The 19,368-nt window shown below is 34.8% G+C and overlaps 1 protein-coding gene across 6 annotated transcripts in view; it reads right to left on the bottom strand.

Moving 5' to 3' along the window:
• The window catches only part of COP1 (COP1 E3 ubiquitin ligase), a 238,793-nt gene that overhangs the window by 124,908 nt on the left and 94,517 nt on the right, over window positions 1–19,368 (bottom strand). For all 6 annotated transcript variants that reach the window (XM_057729123.1, XM_057729128.1, XM_057729125.1 and 3 more), the window contains one exon: window positions 17,011–17,146. In XM_057729123.1, coding sequence (XP_057585106.1) covers window positions 17,011–17,146 — 136 coding nt within the window. The remainder of the gene's footprint in view (window positions 1–17,010; window positions 17,147–19,368) is intronic.

Below are 19,368 nucleotides of genomic sequence, written 5' to 3'. Positions count from 1 at the left end.
AAACACAACTTTAGAAAAGAGTATCAAAGTTGTAGGACTTACATTACTTGATTTGAAGGCTTATTATAAAACTGCAAAATTAAGAGAGTGTGCTACCAGTATAAGAGCAGACATGTAGATCAATACAATAGAACGGAGAGTCAAGAAGTACATTCACACATATTCACTCAATTGATTTTAAACACAGAGGGCAATGGGAAAAGTTCATCTTTTAAACAAATAATGCTTAGAACAAGTGGATATCCATATTGGGGGGAAAAAACTGAACTCCAACCTTTACTTAACAATCTAAATAAAAATTAACTTGAAATGGATTACAGACTGAAATGTAAAAGCTAAAATTATAGAAAATTAAAATTATAGAAGAAAACAGGAGAAAAATCTTCATAATTTGGGGCAGGCAAACATTTCTGAAGGAAAGTGCTTAAATTATTTTAAAAACCTGATGACCTAGAATTCATAAAATTTAAATACTTATGTTATCTGAAAGACACCACTAATAAAACGGCAAGTCACAGACTGGGAGAAAATACTATCAATACATATTTCTGATATCCAGAATACATAAAAAATTCTCACTATTCAATGATAGTGAGGGCCTGATTTTTAAATACTGGGCACAAGATTTGAATAGATGCCTCATAAAAGATATACCAATGGCCAATATGCACATTAAAAACCATTAGTCACAAGGAAAACACATAGTAAAACAACAAGGAAATATCACTATATATCCACAAATAAAAAGACTGACAATGCCAACAGTTATTGACGATTTGGGACAAATGGAACGCTCCTACATTGCTGACTGGAATGTTAAAATAACTCAATCACTTTGGAAAACAGTTTGGCAGTTTCTTAAAATGTCAAGCACAAACTAATCATACACTCAGCAATTTCAATCCCAGGTATCTACCCAAGAGAAATAGATACGAATATCCAAATAACTTGTACGTGAATATTCACAGCAGCTTTATTCATAACAGTCAAAAATTAAAAACAACTCATATGTCCATCAACACATGAAGGCTAAACAAACTGTGGAAATGGAATATTGCTAAATAATTAAGTAAATAACCAACTACTGATGAAACATGGATGAATCTCAAAACATGCTGAGCTAAACAAGCTAGACACAAAAGAGTACATTCTGTATGGTTCCATTTATAAGAAACTCCAGAATTACTATTCTATGATGACAGAAAGCAGATAATCAGTGGCCTGGGACAGGAGTCTGGAGAATCAAAGGCAAAGTGGCAGGAAATAAAATTTTTGGAAATGTTCTGTATTTTGACTGTGGTTTATACAATTCCCAAATGTAAAACTTCACACTTTATTGTAAGTAAACTGAACCTCAACAAGGATGGTTTTTAAAACTACCCAATTTGTGATTCTACATTTATTAAACTTAAATTATGTAAATAACAGAACAACAAATTAAGCCCTGTCAAGGATGGATCAAAGAACAGTATTTTATAACTTTAGATGCTATCAACAAAAACTACCTATTAATGCGGGAGGGGAAAAGCAAAAAGAATGTAAACACAACTAAAAACCATTAGTGGGGGGTTGGGGTGGGATGAATTGGGAGATTGGGATTGCCATATATACATCACTAATAAGAAAAAAATACCAAATTGTACACTTTAAATATATGCAGTTTATTGTATGTCAATGATATCTCAATAAAAGTTCCTTTTAAAAAAAACCATTAGTGGTAAAAAAGCCTCCATGTTTCAAGATTAGTATGATATAGCTAATCATAGTGTGGGCTTCTGTCTTATTTCAAAGCATTTTCAGCTCTACTTGATAAATAATTTTTAAGAGACACAAATAAAAAACCTTCTGCTGAACAAACCAGGGTTGGTTATTATAAGAGCACCAAAAACCTGTAGTTATCACTCAACCAATAATGGAGTGCTTACCATATAACAGGCCGAGTGATAGGTCATTTGTGTTAAGTAATGATAAAGCATATAAAATAGCCAGTCATCACTAGGAGATCAGAAAATCCAACAGAATCCCCTCCCACCTTTTTTTTTTTTCATAGACACACTAAGGCCGCCAAAATATGACAGAACTTTAATCAAGTGTAGCAGTAGGTCCTTAGAGCCTAAGCAAATCTGCTAGGTCAGGAGTCAGCAAACCTGTTCTGTAAAAGGGTCAGAGAAGCTGTGCAGGTCTCTACTGAAACTACTCAACTCTGCTGCTGCAGTTCAAAATCAGCCACAGACAGTATGTAAAGCAAAGAGCATGACTGTGTTCCAATAAAACTTTACTTATGGACACAAATTTAAATTTCATATAATTTTCATGTCATTATGGTAAGTCATGTGACTGTACATCATTATGTTATTATTTGTCTTTTGATTTTTTTCAACCAATTAAAAATATTAAAACCATGCTTTGTTCATGGGCCATTCAAAAACAGGTGATGGACCAAATTTGGGTCCCATGGATCATAATTTGCTGATTCTCGTACTAGGCATAAAAGTCAGTATTTTTCTTATTCACATTTTCTTTTATATAAATAAAACCAGTGCAAAGCTTGAAACTGAAAAATAACAAAAATTTAAAAGTAATTACAGGGGCTTCCCTGGTGGCGCAGTGGTTAAGAATCCGCCTGCCAACGCAGGGAACACAGGTTCGAGCCCTGCTCCATGAAGATCCCGCATGCCGCGGAGCAACTAATCCTGTGCGCCACAACTACTGAGCCTGCACTCTACAGCCCATGAGCCACAATATTGAGTCCACGTGCCATAACTACTGAAGCTTACGTGCCTAGAGCCCGTGCTCTGCAACAAGAGAAGCCACTGCAATGAGAAGGCTGTGCACTGCAACAAAGAGTAGCCCCCACTCCCTGCAACTAGAGAAAGCCCAAGTGCAGCAACGAAGACCCAATGCAGCCAATAAATAAATAAACAATAAATAAAATTTAAAAAAATAAAAGTAATTACAAAGAAATATGAATTTTTTTCATACTAATACATTCATACCAATGGAAGTATCTATATTTAAAATTATTTTTAATGGATAATAGAATAATATTTTCTGGATATACCTGTCTATTGCTCTAAGACAGAGTATGTGCCCAATAAATATTAGTTAAATAAATTTTGGAACCAATTTTTGATCCTCTGTGAGTGTAATCTGTCAAATGTAATATATTCCTTACTATCTTTATATGAACACACTGAACATAGGAAGGCGAACAGCCCTGCTGATATCAGTTACCACACTTACTACATCTCAGTGATCTCAGAGTCTATTAAGATATGGCAAAGCACTTGATCCCCTATTAAATAAAAACAGACTGCTTTACTTTTTAGCTCCTATTTGCAGGTTCACCATTTCTTACCTTTGTCGAGCTAACAGCTACCACTTCTTGCTGCTGTCGCTGAACCTATCTATTGAAATTTCCCTTCCCTTTGTAATCTAAAGAGACACAGATGAGATAACTAAGATCATGGGGATTGTATATAAAAAAGTCAATAGACATGAAGCAGTCCAAGAAGCTGGCCATTTGCAAATACAGGAGCTTCAGTCAATTTATTAGCATTTATTTTGTTCTAAAGCCTTTTTATTTTTCATTTCAACCTTGGTAACTGACTATTTTTCAGCCAGATGAGATTGCCAGAGGTTAAATTCTGTACAGGTGAAGTGTTAGCATAATATGAAACTCTCAGTAGATTTAACCCAAATCTAACTCAAAGGGGAAAAAAATCAAAATGATACATGTATACAACTGCTCTTAGAGTAACAGCCATTCTTACGTAAGTTTTAAATATCTGATGCTAGCAATGCATGGGCAAATTACCACATTTAAGGCAAATAATGGTACACTGGAAGGTACCTTTGTCAAATGTTTATATTATACAACGCTTCAAAAGATTAAGTTTTATGTATACTGATATCACAGTTATTTCTAAGTTGCAGTAAACTGCAGTCCTACTAAAATAACACTAGTGGTAAGATGGACAGAAACTCTGATTTTATTTGAAGGAAACCAGAATATGTCACCCCAAAATATGCCTCTGACATAAAAATTATTTTGAGCTGAAGGCAAGTAAAAAGCAACAAATGCAGAAAAAGCCCTCTCCATCCTTCCCCTTTTTCTGCCTAAAAACAGGCTATAAATGCTCTTTACTAGACACTCTAGACTCTTACCACCACACAGATGGCACCAGAGGAATCTGTGAACAAACTGGTTCCCTCTGTATACTTACCTTCCCACAGCTTGCTGCCGTTGGAAGCCTAAACCTGCTTTCCTTTGTCCTGTCTTTATTTTACAGATTTATTGTTCTTTGTTAAAGATGCAAGATAAGTCAGAGTTCTAAGTCACCTCTTTGAGTTACTCGTTTCCCTGGGTTTCTTTCATGTATATATGACATATATATTAATAAACTTCTGTTTTTCTTTTGTTAATCTGTCTTTTGTTATAGGGGTCCCAGCCAAGAACTCTGAAGGGTAGATGGAAAAGGATTTTTTCCTCCCTACGTAACCTCTTAATAAGTCAAAAGTGTAAAAAAGAGTGAATAAAGAGATTACATTTAAGAACATATTTTTTTTTCAAATTTTATAAGGTTCAAAACTTCCCTCTCAACCCCCCAAAATGTGTACCCTATTTACTGGCAGCCCAGTGACTCACTTCTATGTCAAAGTGAGATGGTCCTCCAGCAAGAGTAAGAGTTGGCTTCCTTTTAAGAATACAGCATTGCTGGTTAATTATTAACATGAAATATCAATATTTTATATGTTAAAGACCTCAATCTCAATTCTCACTATAAACTCCATTCACCAAAAATTACTAAAGAAACCTGGAGAGAAAATAAGATACTTAATTTCTTCTAGGTTCTCTAAGCTAGAGTTTCCCTATCACTGTGCAGCAGGTAAGACAATTAAGTTAAACATGTGATTAATCCCCTCGGTCCTTAGGACCTCCAACCCAGTTTTTACTCAACTATTCCAAGAACAGAAGGAATAAATGTCTTGGTACAAATGCAACCTATTCATAGCACACTATGACAACTTATTGGTTAGGAAACTATGAATTAAATGTTTTTTTACCTTATTTTCTTTGCTTTGTAAACTATAAAAAATAATGATGAATTAAAGTTAAAGAATTAAAATTATAAATATTTCCTACTAGAAGCAAATTTCTTCTATTAGAAGCAAATTTCTTCTATTAGAAGTAAATATCTTCTTTTAAAGCTCTTAACCTAAGACAGTGTCCTCAAAGTGCCACTTCAGACTAGCAGCATCAGTGTTTCCTGAGAATGTTAGAAATTCTTGACTTCAGCACAGACTACTGAATCAGAAACCCTGGGAGTGGGCCCAGCAACCCTTGTTTTAACAAGCCCTCCAGCTATATCTGAGGAATACCAAGGTTTGGGAACCGTTATCCTTAGGCATGTTAGTAAATCAGAAACAGTAAGAATATCACCTAACATTTACTTAGTAGTTACAATGTGTGACATAAAATGCTAAAAAATTTCAAATAAGTTCTCATTTCATCTCATTTTAAAAGGACAAATTGAAACTATTTCTAATTAGGCTAGATAGCTGAAATAAATGAAATTATTATTTGTTTAAACAACACGAGCTTAATTAACTCATTCAAATTGGTCTTCTTGCACCCATTCCAAATTAGTAGTTTTACTATAAAGATTTACAAAGGCCTTATCCTGTAGAGGTAGTCTACATCATTCCATATGTGTGAATAATTATATTTCCTCATTTCCCCTCCACATATTTTATCCAGAGAAGTTACAAACCAAGCTTTATCTTCCCCCTAAACTTAAGCAAGTACAATGATAGCCGACCTTTAACAATTACTACTTCCACCACAAACTTTGGCAAGACATTACAAAAGACAGGATTTTGAACACAATGAAGAAATAGCAGAAAATATATTAATGTCAAAATCTTAAAAATCAAGTAGAAAAAGAATAATCGATAGAAATTCAGAAGAAAAAAACAAAGAGAACCACTTCAAATACCTCTGGAAACCTGAAAGTCGTAGCCTAAATAATTCCCTCTTTAATCAACTCCCTCAGTATTTTATCAGATCCCCACAAGCATTTATTATTTATTTTTTACCTTGCCTTTTAGTTTATTCTACAACTGAGTCAACAAACAAGAGAGCCCATTAGATATCGGGTAAACTACCCAGTGTTACAAGTACAAAGATGAAAAAGAATTCCCTGCCAAAAATGCAAATACCTCTCTGACCACAATCTCCATAGCACCACCCTCTCGCGTGCAATCTATTTCCAATACAACCCTTCATTCCTGTCCTTTACAAAGCTGATTCCACCACTTCTGCCTCTTTCTCAGACCTCTCCTATCTTTATTTCCTTCAGGATGCAGTTTAAATTCCATGGCCTATAAATTTAATCATTTTCATCACTTAATACCTTTTTCCTTTACTCAAACATAAACACTAACCACCCTTTCTACCTGTCACTCTGAGATAACATATTGAAAAAGCATAAACTCTTAAGAGAAGAACTCCTTTAACTCCTTGTCACTAAATATACAAACATGACTGCCTTTGAACCCACTCTCTTCTCCTTCCCTCCTATTACGGAGGAGGAAGGATCCTCCCTTCTAATGAAAGCAAAAAGTCTTACTTTGCTTTGGATTCAATCCTGCACATGATCTAATCCTACAAATTACCTCACCTTTTCTCACTGGTTTGCATGGCAACGAACTCTCCTAGTTTTCATTTTCATCTAGAACCTTCTTGATTTGCTCTATTGGTTCCTACCCATATTGCCTGATCTTTAAATGCTGGAGCTCTGAGTCTACAACCATGATGTCAATTATCAACTGTACAAATTCCCATATTCACAGACCTCTTCTCTGTACAACCAAAGAGCCTATGCATAACCTCCCATGTGCCTCATTACCTTTAAACCTACTCTCCTCCAGTATCCCTATCTCTGTAAATAAAACCTATATTTTTCAGCCCAGCTACTCAACCCTAAAACCTGGAAGTTATTTTCTCCTTTTTCAAGGACAACACCCATTAATCATCAAGTTTTGTCTACCCTAATCCCCAAATATTTTTTAAACACTTCTTCACCCAAGCCCCACTGACCTCACCCCAGTAGAGGTCACAAGCCATCATCATGTATTGATACTATGCCTGACAAATTTCAATAACCACCTATATACTGGATTTTCCTACTTCCTAGTGTTGCTTTTTTCAAATCCATTCTCCATACTGTACCCAGTAGATGCTTTCATAACACGTACAACACTTTATTCTATATATATCGGCTTATAGGTTTGTCTCCCCACTATTCTGTATATCACTCTTTGTATTCTCAGCACTTACAATATTTGTTATGAATAGGTACAATTTTAAAAAATTAAAACTAAAACAATATCCTAGAAAAATACAGGTGAATATATATACATATAACTGATCTCAGGATTGGAGGAAATTTTTCTAGATTAAAAAAAAGAAAAACTAGAGCTTCATTTTAAAAACTCAGAGGAGCATATGGCAACTGCTTCCTGATGAAGCCTATTCCACTTCTGCACACGCTGACTACAAAGATCTTCCTTATATTAACCTTAAAATGTGGCTTCTAGCCATTAGTCCTACTGTTATCTCTTGGTACCAAAGAAAACCATTCTAATTCCTCTTCCTCTTTATTTGTTTGTTTATTTATGGCTGCACTGGGTCTTCATTGCTATGCTCGGGCTTTCTCTAGTTGGGGCGAACAGGAGCTATTCTTCTTTGCAGTGTGTGGGCTTCTCATTGCAGTGGCTTCTCTTGTTGGGGAGCATGGGCTCTATGCACACAAGCTTCAGTAGCTGCGATACATGGGCTCAGTAGTTGTGTCTCATGGGCTCTAGAGCGCAGACTCAGTAGCTGCTGTCGCGCAGGCTTAGTTGCTCTGTGGCATGTGCAATCTTCCCAGCCCAGGGATCGAATCCATGTCCCCTGCACTGGCAGGTGGATTCTTAACCACTGCGCCACCAGAGAAGTCCCTACTTTGATTATCTGAGGAGAGTCATTAGATAAACAAACTCTACTCTTTTCCAGGTAAATAATTTTATCATGAATAAAAGGCAAAATTCTAATTCTAAGCTTTTGTTGTAGGCATCTATTTTATGTTCTGATTAGCGACAAACTTTTATTAGTCTATTAAAATCTCCAATGCTAGCCTAATTAACACTTTCTTCGTGGTAATAAGCGTAAGATGATTTGAGTTTATGGTTTCACTCTGTACTACTGACAAGCCTCAGCCTAAGCAAGGGCAAAGAAAATTCGACAGGAAAAACAAGAGGAACTGATATGAGAAGAGGAAAAAATTAGGATAGAGGCTATGGGGAAGAGAGAGGATGTAGTAATTTCTAAAGCTTAAACTTAGACTGTTTGTATTTCACCTTTAGCCTATATCTTGAATTGTCACAGAAGCAGGAAACTCATTAACACTTGCTGACAATCTTGAACGTCTCTACTTTAAGTTGTTAACATTAACTTATTCTTCTGTCATGTGTCATTGGTGGTTTACAGACTTCTTTTTTAGCCTAGGGATACTTTTTTCAAAGGAATACTTATCAGTAAGCAAGTAAGCAGGTTAAGGTAGACAAGTGCTAGAGCTCTGCCTGCTCCAGGTCCTCCCAGAGCAGAAAGTTTTCCATTCATTCACACATTCATTCAACAACTATTTACTAAGGAGCACCTACCATGTACCATACATGGAGATGCAGCAGGAAATGAGGCAGATAAGACCCACTCCCTCATGAAGCTTCAAGCCTACAACACAATTTTTTAAGTTACTGCTTTAAAAAAGTGGTCCTGGGCCGAACTGGGCGGGGAAGAATCATTTCCTCTGCACTCCCACTGTTCCCATTTCTCACCAACCCCAGATGATCCAATAACTCTTAAGACAGTAACAGAAGTATCTTCTGACAAAAAGAGAAGTGCCTAACCAGTCCTAAAAATTATACTTCTTCCCTAGAAAACAAGTAATAAATTACCTGGAGACAACCTATTTTTAAGTACAAATTTAAAACTCACAGCACTCTACAATAAAGAATATATTAAAAGGTACCCTAAATCTGGATTAGCATTGACTGTCATTATAAATTGAAGTTTAGTAAAAAAACAGTCCTTATAACTGGCTACTACAAAAAAAATAAGTATTTAATTTGAATACTTTCAAACTACGGCAAAAGTGACATTGGAAAGTCATATCTACATTAAATTAAAAATAAAAAATTTTCATTACCAAAGCCAAGTTAGACAAGACAGTAATAGGGGTACAAAGTATCAGAAACTCAAAAGAATTACTTCTCTTGGCTGTCTCAAAAGTAAAGTGCTTTCACAATGATACTGGGACATTTGTAGAGACATGGATGGACCTAGAGACTGTCATACAGAGTGTAGTGAGTCAGAAAGAGAAAAACAAATATCATATATTAATGCATATATGTGGAATATAGAAAAATGGTACAAATCAACTGGTTTGCAAGGCAGAAATAGAGACACAGGTGTAGAGAACAAATATAAGGACACCAAGTGGGGAAAGCAGGGAGGGTTGGGGAGGAATGAACTGGGAGGTTGGGATACCAAACTGTATACTCTAAATATATGCAGTTTATTGTATGTTAACTGTATCTCAATAAAAGTTCTTAAAAAGAAAAAAGAATGAAGTGCTTTCAGAAACTTTTCCCAAGGTTTCAACAGATCCCGAAGGGACAACAGAACAGCAGAACTCAGGGCCCAGAATGTCTTGGTTCAAATCTTAATTCTGTCATTTACTAGTACTATGTTGATCTGGACAAGTTAGAAAATTTCTCTCTACCTTAATTCTTCATCTGCAGAATGAGATTAATAGCAATGTCTTATGCCACAGGATGGATATAAAGATTAAATGAGTTAGTGAAATACGTCATATAAAATACTTACAATGGTGTCTGATGAAAAGTAATCAAACACTTCATTACCAGCAGCAAAAAAAATGCCACAATATATACCCATTTTCTTCTTATGAATATACTAATACCTGATGTAATTCTATTTCAAGACTTTGAGAAAATATAAGCAAAACTGTTGAAATAATCTCTAAGCTACAGATGGAATTGACAACCATTTTAATCAAACAACCTAGGTATGCAAAATTCAAACCAAGAATTCAACAAATAGCCATTGCTACTAAGTATTCAGTAAGTTTAAACAATGCAGTTTCAAACCATTCCTCTCAGGTGGCCACTGAATACCTAATTTAAGAAAAAATGCAAAATGTGCCATTACTGCTATGTTTAAGAAAAGTTCTCTATCCTTTCTATTACTTGCTGATGTTAACCCAGGACCATCTAGTAGTCATGAGAATGAACTTCACTATAAGCCACTGATTTGCATACCTTGTGTTTGTCCAATAGTTGAGATATTGTCAAAATAAACAATGCTGCCATCTTGTGGGCTGATGACAATGGTGTTAAATAACCCGAAGTGATCCATTAGCAAAGGAAGACAAATTTTAAAAGCAAAAGTTTCTGGTCAGCTTTTTCTCTCAGTGAGATTCTCACTGCAATCATCAGTTCTGCCTTATAAACTTTTAAAATTGGAAATTTTTCCTTCAGAAATGTTAATTCAGTGTACATAAGAGAAAAGAATGGATGTTAACATGCAAGATGAAACAACTAAAGGTACCTTTAAGTTTTTTATTTTGCTTGAAATATTTTGATATAACTAATCCAACATTCAGTAAGTAATATTTCCAAACTGAAATCTTAAGTCTGCCTCAGAAAACACAGCGCTCTGATATACATGTCTTTGTTGATCAAGGTTTACTCATTTTTTAAAAAACAGAACTACATTATATCAAGCTAAAATGGCTTTCAGGAATGATGAAAAAAGAATAGCTTGTATTCTTTTTTGAATAGCTCTTACTCTTTTTTTGAATACTCTTTTTTGAATATGTAGAAATGAAATCCTACATTTTCTAACGAGAAATGCTGCTTTTGTAATATGAAGTTAAGGAGGAAATTTTTATTTTGTTTTTGGTCTTTTCTTCATTTTTATTTTTTTATTTTTTTTTTTAAATTTTTCATTTTTATTTTATTTTATATTTTTTTTACTATTTTTTTGGGGGTACACCAGGTTCAATCATCTGTTTTTATACACATATCCCCGTATTCCCTCCTTTCCTTGACTCCCCCCGCCTCGAGTCCCCTCCACCCTCCCCCCCAGTCCTCTAAGGCATCTTCCATCCTCGAGTTGGACTCCCTTTGTTATACAACAACTTCCCACTGACTGTTTTACAGTTGGTAGTATATATATGTCTGTGCTACTCTCTCGCTTCGTCTCAGTTTCCCCTTCACCCCCTGCCCCCTCCCATACCTCGAGTTCTCCAGTCCATTCTCTGTATCTGCATCCTTGTTCTTGTCACTGAGTTCATCAGTACCATTTTTAGATTCCGTATATGTGAGTTAGCATACAATATTTGTCCTCTTTCTGACTTACTTCACTCTGTATGACAGAGTGTAGTTCTATCCACCTCATTACATATAGCTCCATCTCATCCCTTTTTATAGCTGAGTAATATTCCATTGTATATATATGCCACATCTTCTGTATCCATTCATTTGTTGATGGGCATTTAGGTTGCTTCCATGTCCTGGCTATTGTAAAGAGTGCTGCAATAAACATGATGGTACAAGTTTCTTTTGGGATTATGGTTTTCTTTGGGTATATGCCCAGGAGTGGGATTACTGGATCGTATGGTAATTCTATTTGTAGTTTTTTAAGGAACCTCCAAATTGTTTTCCATAGTGGCTGTACCAACTTACAGTCCCACCAACAGTGCAGGAGAGTTCCCTTTTCTCCACACCCTCTCCAACATTTGTGGTTTCCAGATTTTGTGATGATGGCCATTCTGATTGGTGTGAGGTGATACCTCATTGTGGCTTTGACTTGCATTTCTCTGATGATGAGTGATGTTGAGCATCTTTTCATGTGTGTGTTGGCCATCTGTATGTCTTCTTTGGAGAAATGTCTATTTAGGTCTTCTGCCCATTTGTGGATTGGGTTATTTGCTTTTTTGGTATTAAGCTTCATGAGCTGTTTGTATATTTTGGAGGTTAATCCTTTGTCCGATGTTTCATAGGCAATTATTTTTTCCCATTCTGAGGGTTGCCTTTTAGTCTTGTTTATGGTTTCTTTCACTGTGCAAAAGCTTTTAAGTTTCATGAGGTCCCATTTGTTTATTCTTGATTTTATTTCCATGATTCTAGGAGGTGGGTCCAAAAGGATCTTGCTTTGATGGATGTCATAGAGTGTTCTGCCTATGTTTTCCTCTAGGAGTTTTATAGTGTCTGGCCTTACATGTAGGTCTTTAATCCATTTGGAGTTTATTTTTGTGTATGGTGTTAGGAAGTGTTCTAATTTCATTCTTTTCCATGTTGCTGTCCAATTTTCCCAGCACCACTTATTGAAGAGGTTGTCTTTTTTCCATTGTATATTCGTGCCTCGTTTGTCAAAGATAAGGTGCCCATATTTGTTCATTTTTAAATGGAGAAGAAAATACATACAACACAGGATGAATTCATGATGGGTGGGGACATTAGTCCATATGACAACAGAGCTCTAATCTGTATTGCCTTTCAGCTGGGCAGGAGCCATATGCTTACAGGTAAATGGACACACAGCAGATTAACAGTATTTCTTCTATAAAGGCACTGAAATAAAATTGAGAGCTCTCCTGAACCCAAGCCTCAAAGCTGGCCTGTTCATGGTTATACTCCTAGCCTCGCCCACACTAGGTAGTCAGTGAATTTTTGTTAAATAGGTTAATTACTAATTGAATTAACTAGTTAAACAAAACCCACAATCTACTGTATTTTTAAACTTTAATCACTCCAGTGCATGATTAGGAAATCTCACATTGCCAACATACAGAAAAGTAAATAAATGTATGATTTTTGTCTTATTTGTTACCAAGTTAAACAAGCTTGAATACAATAAAAGATTTAATGCAAATATCTCTTTAGCTAATGGCCTGAATTTCAAGATCAATATTCATATACATAAATAAAAATCTTAGTCATGTAAATGGAAAAGCACATGTAGTTTTAGTAATTTTTTAAAAGTTAAAAATTGTCAAATTCCTAATCTGCATCATAACTTTTTTTAAGGTTTCTTCATTCTTTCTAAAAAACTTGAATATAGGCTGGCAATTTGATGATTCCAAGGGACAACTGCTAATCGTGTTAGATGTGATACAGCCCTGTGGTTATACAATGCCCATAGTTTAAGACATACAGATTCTTAAGAAATGACACAATACCTGATATTTGCTTCAAAACACTTAAGCAAAGAAAGTAAGAATAAAGAGTATAAATGAAGCAAGTATAACAAAATTTGGATCACTGATGACTTTGGGAGATGACTGTATAAAGGATTCCATTCTTTCTATCTTTATATATATTAGAAAATTTTATTAAAAATTTTTAAAAAATGGTCATCAACATGAAGATAAAAATAATATAAATTAACAACTAGATATCTGAAAACTAATGTTTCAATAATCCATGAGTCAAAATAAAATCAAATTCAAAATTAAAAAGTTTTTTGAACTGAGTGAAAATGAAAAATATCTTTGATACAGTAACAATGAACAATCTAAAAAGAAAATTACAAAAATAATTTCATTTTCACCAGCTTAAAAAAGAATTCAGGAATTAACAAAGGAGGTGACACGTACAATGAAATGTAATAAACGCTGCTGAAAGAAACTAAAGAAGACATAAATGAAAACACATCTGACTTCCTAGGTAGCACAGTGGTTAAGAATCTGCCTGCCAATGCAGGGGACACAGGTTTGATCCCTGCTCTGGGAAGATCCCACATGCTGCAGAGCAACTAAGCCCGTGCACCACAACTACTGAGCCTGTGCTCTAGAGCCCGTAAGTCACAACTACTGAGCTCATGTGCCGCAAGTAATGAAGCCCATGCGCATAGAGCCCATGCTCCTGAACAAGAGAAGCCACTGCAATGAGGAGCCTATGCACCATAATGAAGAGTAGCCCCCACTTGCTGCAACTAGAGAAAGCCTGTGTGCAGCATCAAAGACCCAATGCAGCCAATAAATAAATAAATTAGTAAATTAATAAATTAATTAAAAAAAAACCCAACACATCACATGTTCATGGACTGGAAGGCTGAATATTGTTAAGATGTCAATACTACCCAAAGTGATCTACAGATTTAATACAATTCCTGCCAAAATCCCAATGACTTTTTTTTTTTTTTTTACAGAAACAGAAAAACCCATCATAAAATTCACATGGATTCCTAAAGGACCCAAAGTAGCTAGGGGACTCACACTTCCTGATTTCGAAACTTACTACAAAGCTACAGTAATCAAAAAACATAGATTAAAAGGGACATATCACCAATGGAATAGAAAGGAGAACACAGAAATAAACCCTTGCATATATGGTCAAAGGATTTTTGACAAGAGTGCCAAGACCTTTCAATGGAGAAAGGACAGTTTTTTCAACAAATGGTTCTGAGAAAACTAGATATTCACATGCAAAAGAATGAAGTTAGATCCTTACCTAAAACTACATACAAAAATTAACTCAAAATGGATCAAAAATCTAAATCTAAAATCATAAAACTCTTTTCACAACTTTGGATTTGGCAATGATTTCTTGGATATGACACCACAGGCACAAGCAACAAAGGAAAAAATAGGCAAATAACTCTTCATAAAAGTTTTTAAATTGTGTGCATCAACAGACAACATCAACAGAGTAAAAAGGCAACCCACAGAATGAGAGAAAATACTTACAAATCTGATAGAAGATTAATATTCAGAATATATAGAAAACTCCTGAAATTCAAGAACAAAACAACCTTGATTCAAAAATGGATTGAAGGGGCTTCTTAGGTGGCGCAGTGGTTAAGAATCTGCCTGCCAATGCAGGGGACATGAGTTCGATCCCTGCTCCAGGAAGATCCCAGTGCTGTGGAGCAACTAAGCCCATGAGCCACAACTATTGAGCTCATGTGCTGCAACTACTGAAGGCCACACGCCTAGAGCCCGTGCTCTGCAACAAGAGAAGCTACGGCAATAAGGAGCCCGTGCACCACAACAAAGAGTAGCCCCCAGTGACCGCAACTAAAGAAATTCCACGCACAGCAGAAAAGACCCAACACAGCCAATAAAATAAATAAATAAATAAATAATAAATTTATATTAAAAAAAATGCATGAAGGACTTGAATAGACATTTCCCCAAAGAAGATATGCAAATGACCAATAAGCACATGAAAAGACATTTAACATCACTAATCACTAGAGACATTCAAATCAAATCTAAGCAATCAATCCTAACCTCGCACCCAACAGAATGACTATGATCAAAAAAACAGAAAATAAGTACTGGCAAAGATGTGGAGAAACTGGAACCCTTATGCTCTGCTGGTGGGAATGCAAAATGGTATAGCCCCAAAGGAAAATAGTATGGTGATTCCTCACAAAATTAAAAATAGAATTATCATTTGATCCAGCAATTCCATTTCTGGGTATATACCCAAAAGAATTGCAAGCAAGGTCTCTAAGAGATATTTTTACACCCATATTCATAGTAGCATTATTCACAGTAGCTAAAACATGGAAGCAACACAAGTATCCGTTGACAGAGGACTAAAATGTGGTATATACATACAATGGAATATTATTCAGCCTTAAAAAGGAAGGAAATCCTGACACATGCTAACTTGGATGTACACTGATGACATTATGCTAAGTGAAATAAGCCAGTCACAAAAAGACAAATATTGCACCATTCCACTTCTATGAGATATTTGCAGCAGTCAAGATTATAGACAAAGAAAGTAGAATGGTGGCTGCCAGGACTAGGGGCAAGAAAGAACAAGGAGTTACTGTTTAAAGTGTACTGAGTTTCAGTTTTACAAGGTGTCAAGTATTAAAAAGATGATGATGATGACAGCTGCACAGTATTATGAATGTATTTAATAACACTGAAAAAAGAAAAGATAGCACATATAAATTTGTGGGATGTAGTTAATGCAATGCTTGACATGAAATTTATAACACAAATTATCTGTATTAACAAGAAGGTTTCAACTCAACCACATCAGTTTCTACCTTAAACTAAAAGATAAGAGCAACTTACACCTAAAAAAGCAGAAAATGGAAAATAATAAAGTTAAGAGTAGAAATCAATGAAACAGAGAACAGAAAAATGCAGAGTATCAATAAACCAGGAGCTGGCTCTTTGAGATGCTAAATAAAACTGAAAACTTCTAAGTCAGATTATTCAAGTGAAAAAAAAGGGGGGGGGGGCTAATTTTTAAAATCAAGGATGAGAAAGGGAAAATCATTACAGAATGTAAAGATATTAAAAGGATAATAAAGGAATACTACCAACACTTGTATGCCAACAAATTCAACAACCTATTAGATGAAATGGGCAAATTCCTTGAAAGGTACAAACTAAAAACAACGCTCAATAAGGAGGAATGGATAACCTGATCAGCCTTACGTCTCTTTTAAAAATTGGATTTGTATTTTAAAATCTTCCCTCAAAGAAAACTCAAGACTAAGATGGCTTCACTGGGGAATTATACAAAATATGTAAGAAAGAAATAACACCAATTCTTTACAAACTCTCCTAAAAAACTGAAGAGGAGAGAGAGCACTTATTAGGAGAGCATATCTGTCATCAAAACCAGACAAAAGAACTACAAGAAAACAAACTGCAGCCCTATGAGGTGGATACTAAAAATCATTCCATTTTAGAGATAAATTGAGGACTAAAAATCATTCCATTTTAGAGATAAATTGAGGACTAAAGAGATTCAGAAACCTGCCTAAGACCACAGAGCTAAAAACTGGCAGGCAACCTGGATTTCAGAATAGAGGCTCTTAACCATAACACTGTAACTGCTTCGCAAATGCAGTTAAATTCTAGATGCTCCTGCAAATGAAAATAAAGAGTGCTGCCCAATACTTACCTAGAAACTATGCTGGAACCATTATAGAGATCACTAGCATATGACAATGTAGCCAGAGGTCGTACTGAATTATATCGAGTAAACTTGGACAAGCATTCCTGAAATTCATCCAACTGGCTCGCAGTTCGACTGTCATCTATATGAAGAAAACAAAATAAAATAAATGAATTGAACTACAACATAAGTCAAAGAGCAATATCCACAGACTAAAAATTGTATTCTAAATACAAACAACAACTCTTAAAGAGTATCTAGAGAGGACTAATATAAATTAATAAGCTGATCTTTCAGCTTTAATAAAAATTTCTCAGTGGTTCTTGAAAGACATTGTCTCTTTCAACACCAGTAAGAAAATACTGTGAATTCTCTTTCTTTTTTAAGCAATAATTTCTTGCAAAAACAAAAAAGCACCTCTAATCAAGAGAAGTTAAATCATTTATTGAAACAAAATCCCTTATCAATGAATTAAGTGAAGGTGGAGAGAGAAGTACATATATTGGACAGGGTATCTATTAGTTTAAAGCAACATGTTTACAGGAATACATCTTCATGCTCATATTCACTTATTGTCAAAACACAATTTATAAAAACATAATTTAGAGTTAAAAATTGATTTCTAAGTAAAAAGAATGTGAAATATTTGTTCACATAATACTTTGAAGTGTTTCACATCCAATTATGGGATGGGAGTAAAAAACTGTAACGTATGAGTTGTTAATTTTCAAAATCAAACTTAAAATAGGTTCACTCAAATGTCTTGGTGGAATATGGAAAACAATAATTCCATCCAACAGAACTCTTTACAAATACTTCGAGTAAAGTCCATTTCAATAAACTATTCATAACTAAATGATGTAGAATTTAAATCGCAAAATCAGGTTAAAATGGACCTGAGAAGAGAGCTAATCTACTCTCCAGTGTAGAAAAAGGACAACAGTGAAAGCATGAATAAAAACATTGTTTTTCAAAACTGCCTAAAGTCTGGATCTTCCCTTCCAAAGAAAAAAGTAAAGAATACAATTACTTTAGTTAGCTTCCTATAATGAAACTTGAAATAAGCCTGTTACCACACTGTGTTTTCATACCTTCTTCCCGATTCTTAGCTCATATACATATATACACACACAACTTTTTTAAGGTAAACTTTTGTGATTTCCCTTCTGAAATGACCTCTGAAATAATAATAAGCAAGAAGAAATTAAGCTGTAAGAACCACTGTCAAAAGAGTTACTATACTATTACTATACGATATATAATAAAGAATTTATTTTATCTGGAGATTTCTGGTTATTTTAAATTGTTGACATAAAGAAATTTATCTAACAACTATTATAAAGAAAAACGATTATTTGAAGGAAACTAAGTAAGTTTCTGTCCCTAATATTTTATTATTATTAAACACTAACTTAACAGAGTCATCTAACGACCTACATTAAAAGGGTTCAATTTTGTAGTGTTTCCATTCTAGAAAAAGTAAAAGGAACACACCCCAGCAGCATGCAGTATCAAAACGTTACTGAGCTAAAGCTCTTGGTCGACAAAAATTATTCTCAGGAAATTCAACAAATTATAAATAAAACATAGGTTACTGCAAAAAAGTGGGGGGATGGGGGATATCAACTGTACTGCAAAGTGGTTTGGATACAACATTCTTTTTTATATATAACCCTAGTACTGTTAGCTACTTAATGTGATAAATACTGAAAAGACACTGACTTTAGATATCCATTTAAAAACTGTTTTAATGTTAATCTATTCTTTCAACATTTTGACATAAATCCCTAAGTACATAAAATTCACAAGCATTCAAGAATGTCTATTCTGCAGAAGATCACAATCCTTTTCTAGGGTAGTTGAACTTCTGGCCATCATACCCACTCATTTAATAACCTACTTTTAAGAGAAGTGATAAAAATAACACTAACAACAGTTATTTCAGTATTTGAAAGCACAGGGATTAGATTTTACTTATCTGGTTGTGAAGAGGTAGGATTTTCTTTGCTTGGTTAGTTTATGATTAACACCCATATACATCTGCTGGCTTATCACCTCTCCTATTCTAACTATAGATTAGTTTGCAAAAGTGTGTTCAGCGTCTCTTTTCTCTCTTCTAAATGCTTTATAATTTAGCTTTCCTTCCAGTTACAATTAAGAGTTCAAGGCATTAATTTCTTAGTCTTCATGTCTCATTTTCATAGATGAAAATAAAAGTTGGGGATGATGAGTGGATTCTCATTTGAAAATATATAAAAGGACAATCAAACTCTTAAGTACCCCATTACAAAGAAGTATACATTTCCTCTTTACAGTCAAGGACACTAGTAGGAACTTCATTTTCTGCAATATGATTAGTGTAGT

Source organism: Hippopotamus amphibius, chromosome 3, assembly GCF_030028045.1.
Source record: "Hippopotamus amphibius kiboko isolate mHipAmp2 chromosome 3, mHipAmp2.hap2, whole genome shotgun sequence".
Taxonomy (NCBI): Eukaryota; Metazoa; Chordata; class Mammalia; order Artiodactyla; family Hippopotamidae; genus Hippopotamus; species Hippopotamus amphibius.
This window is presented reverse-complemented; position numbering and strand designations above follow the sequence as displayed.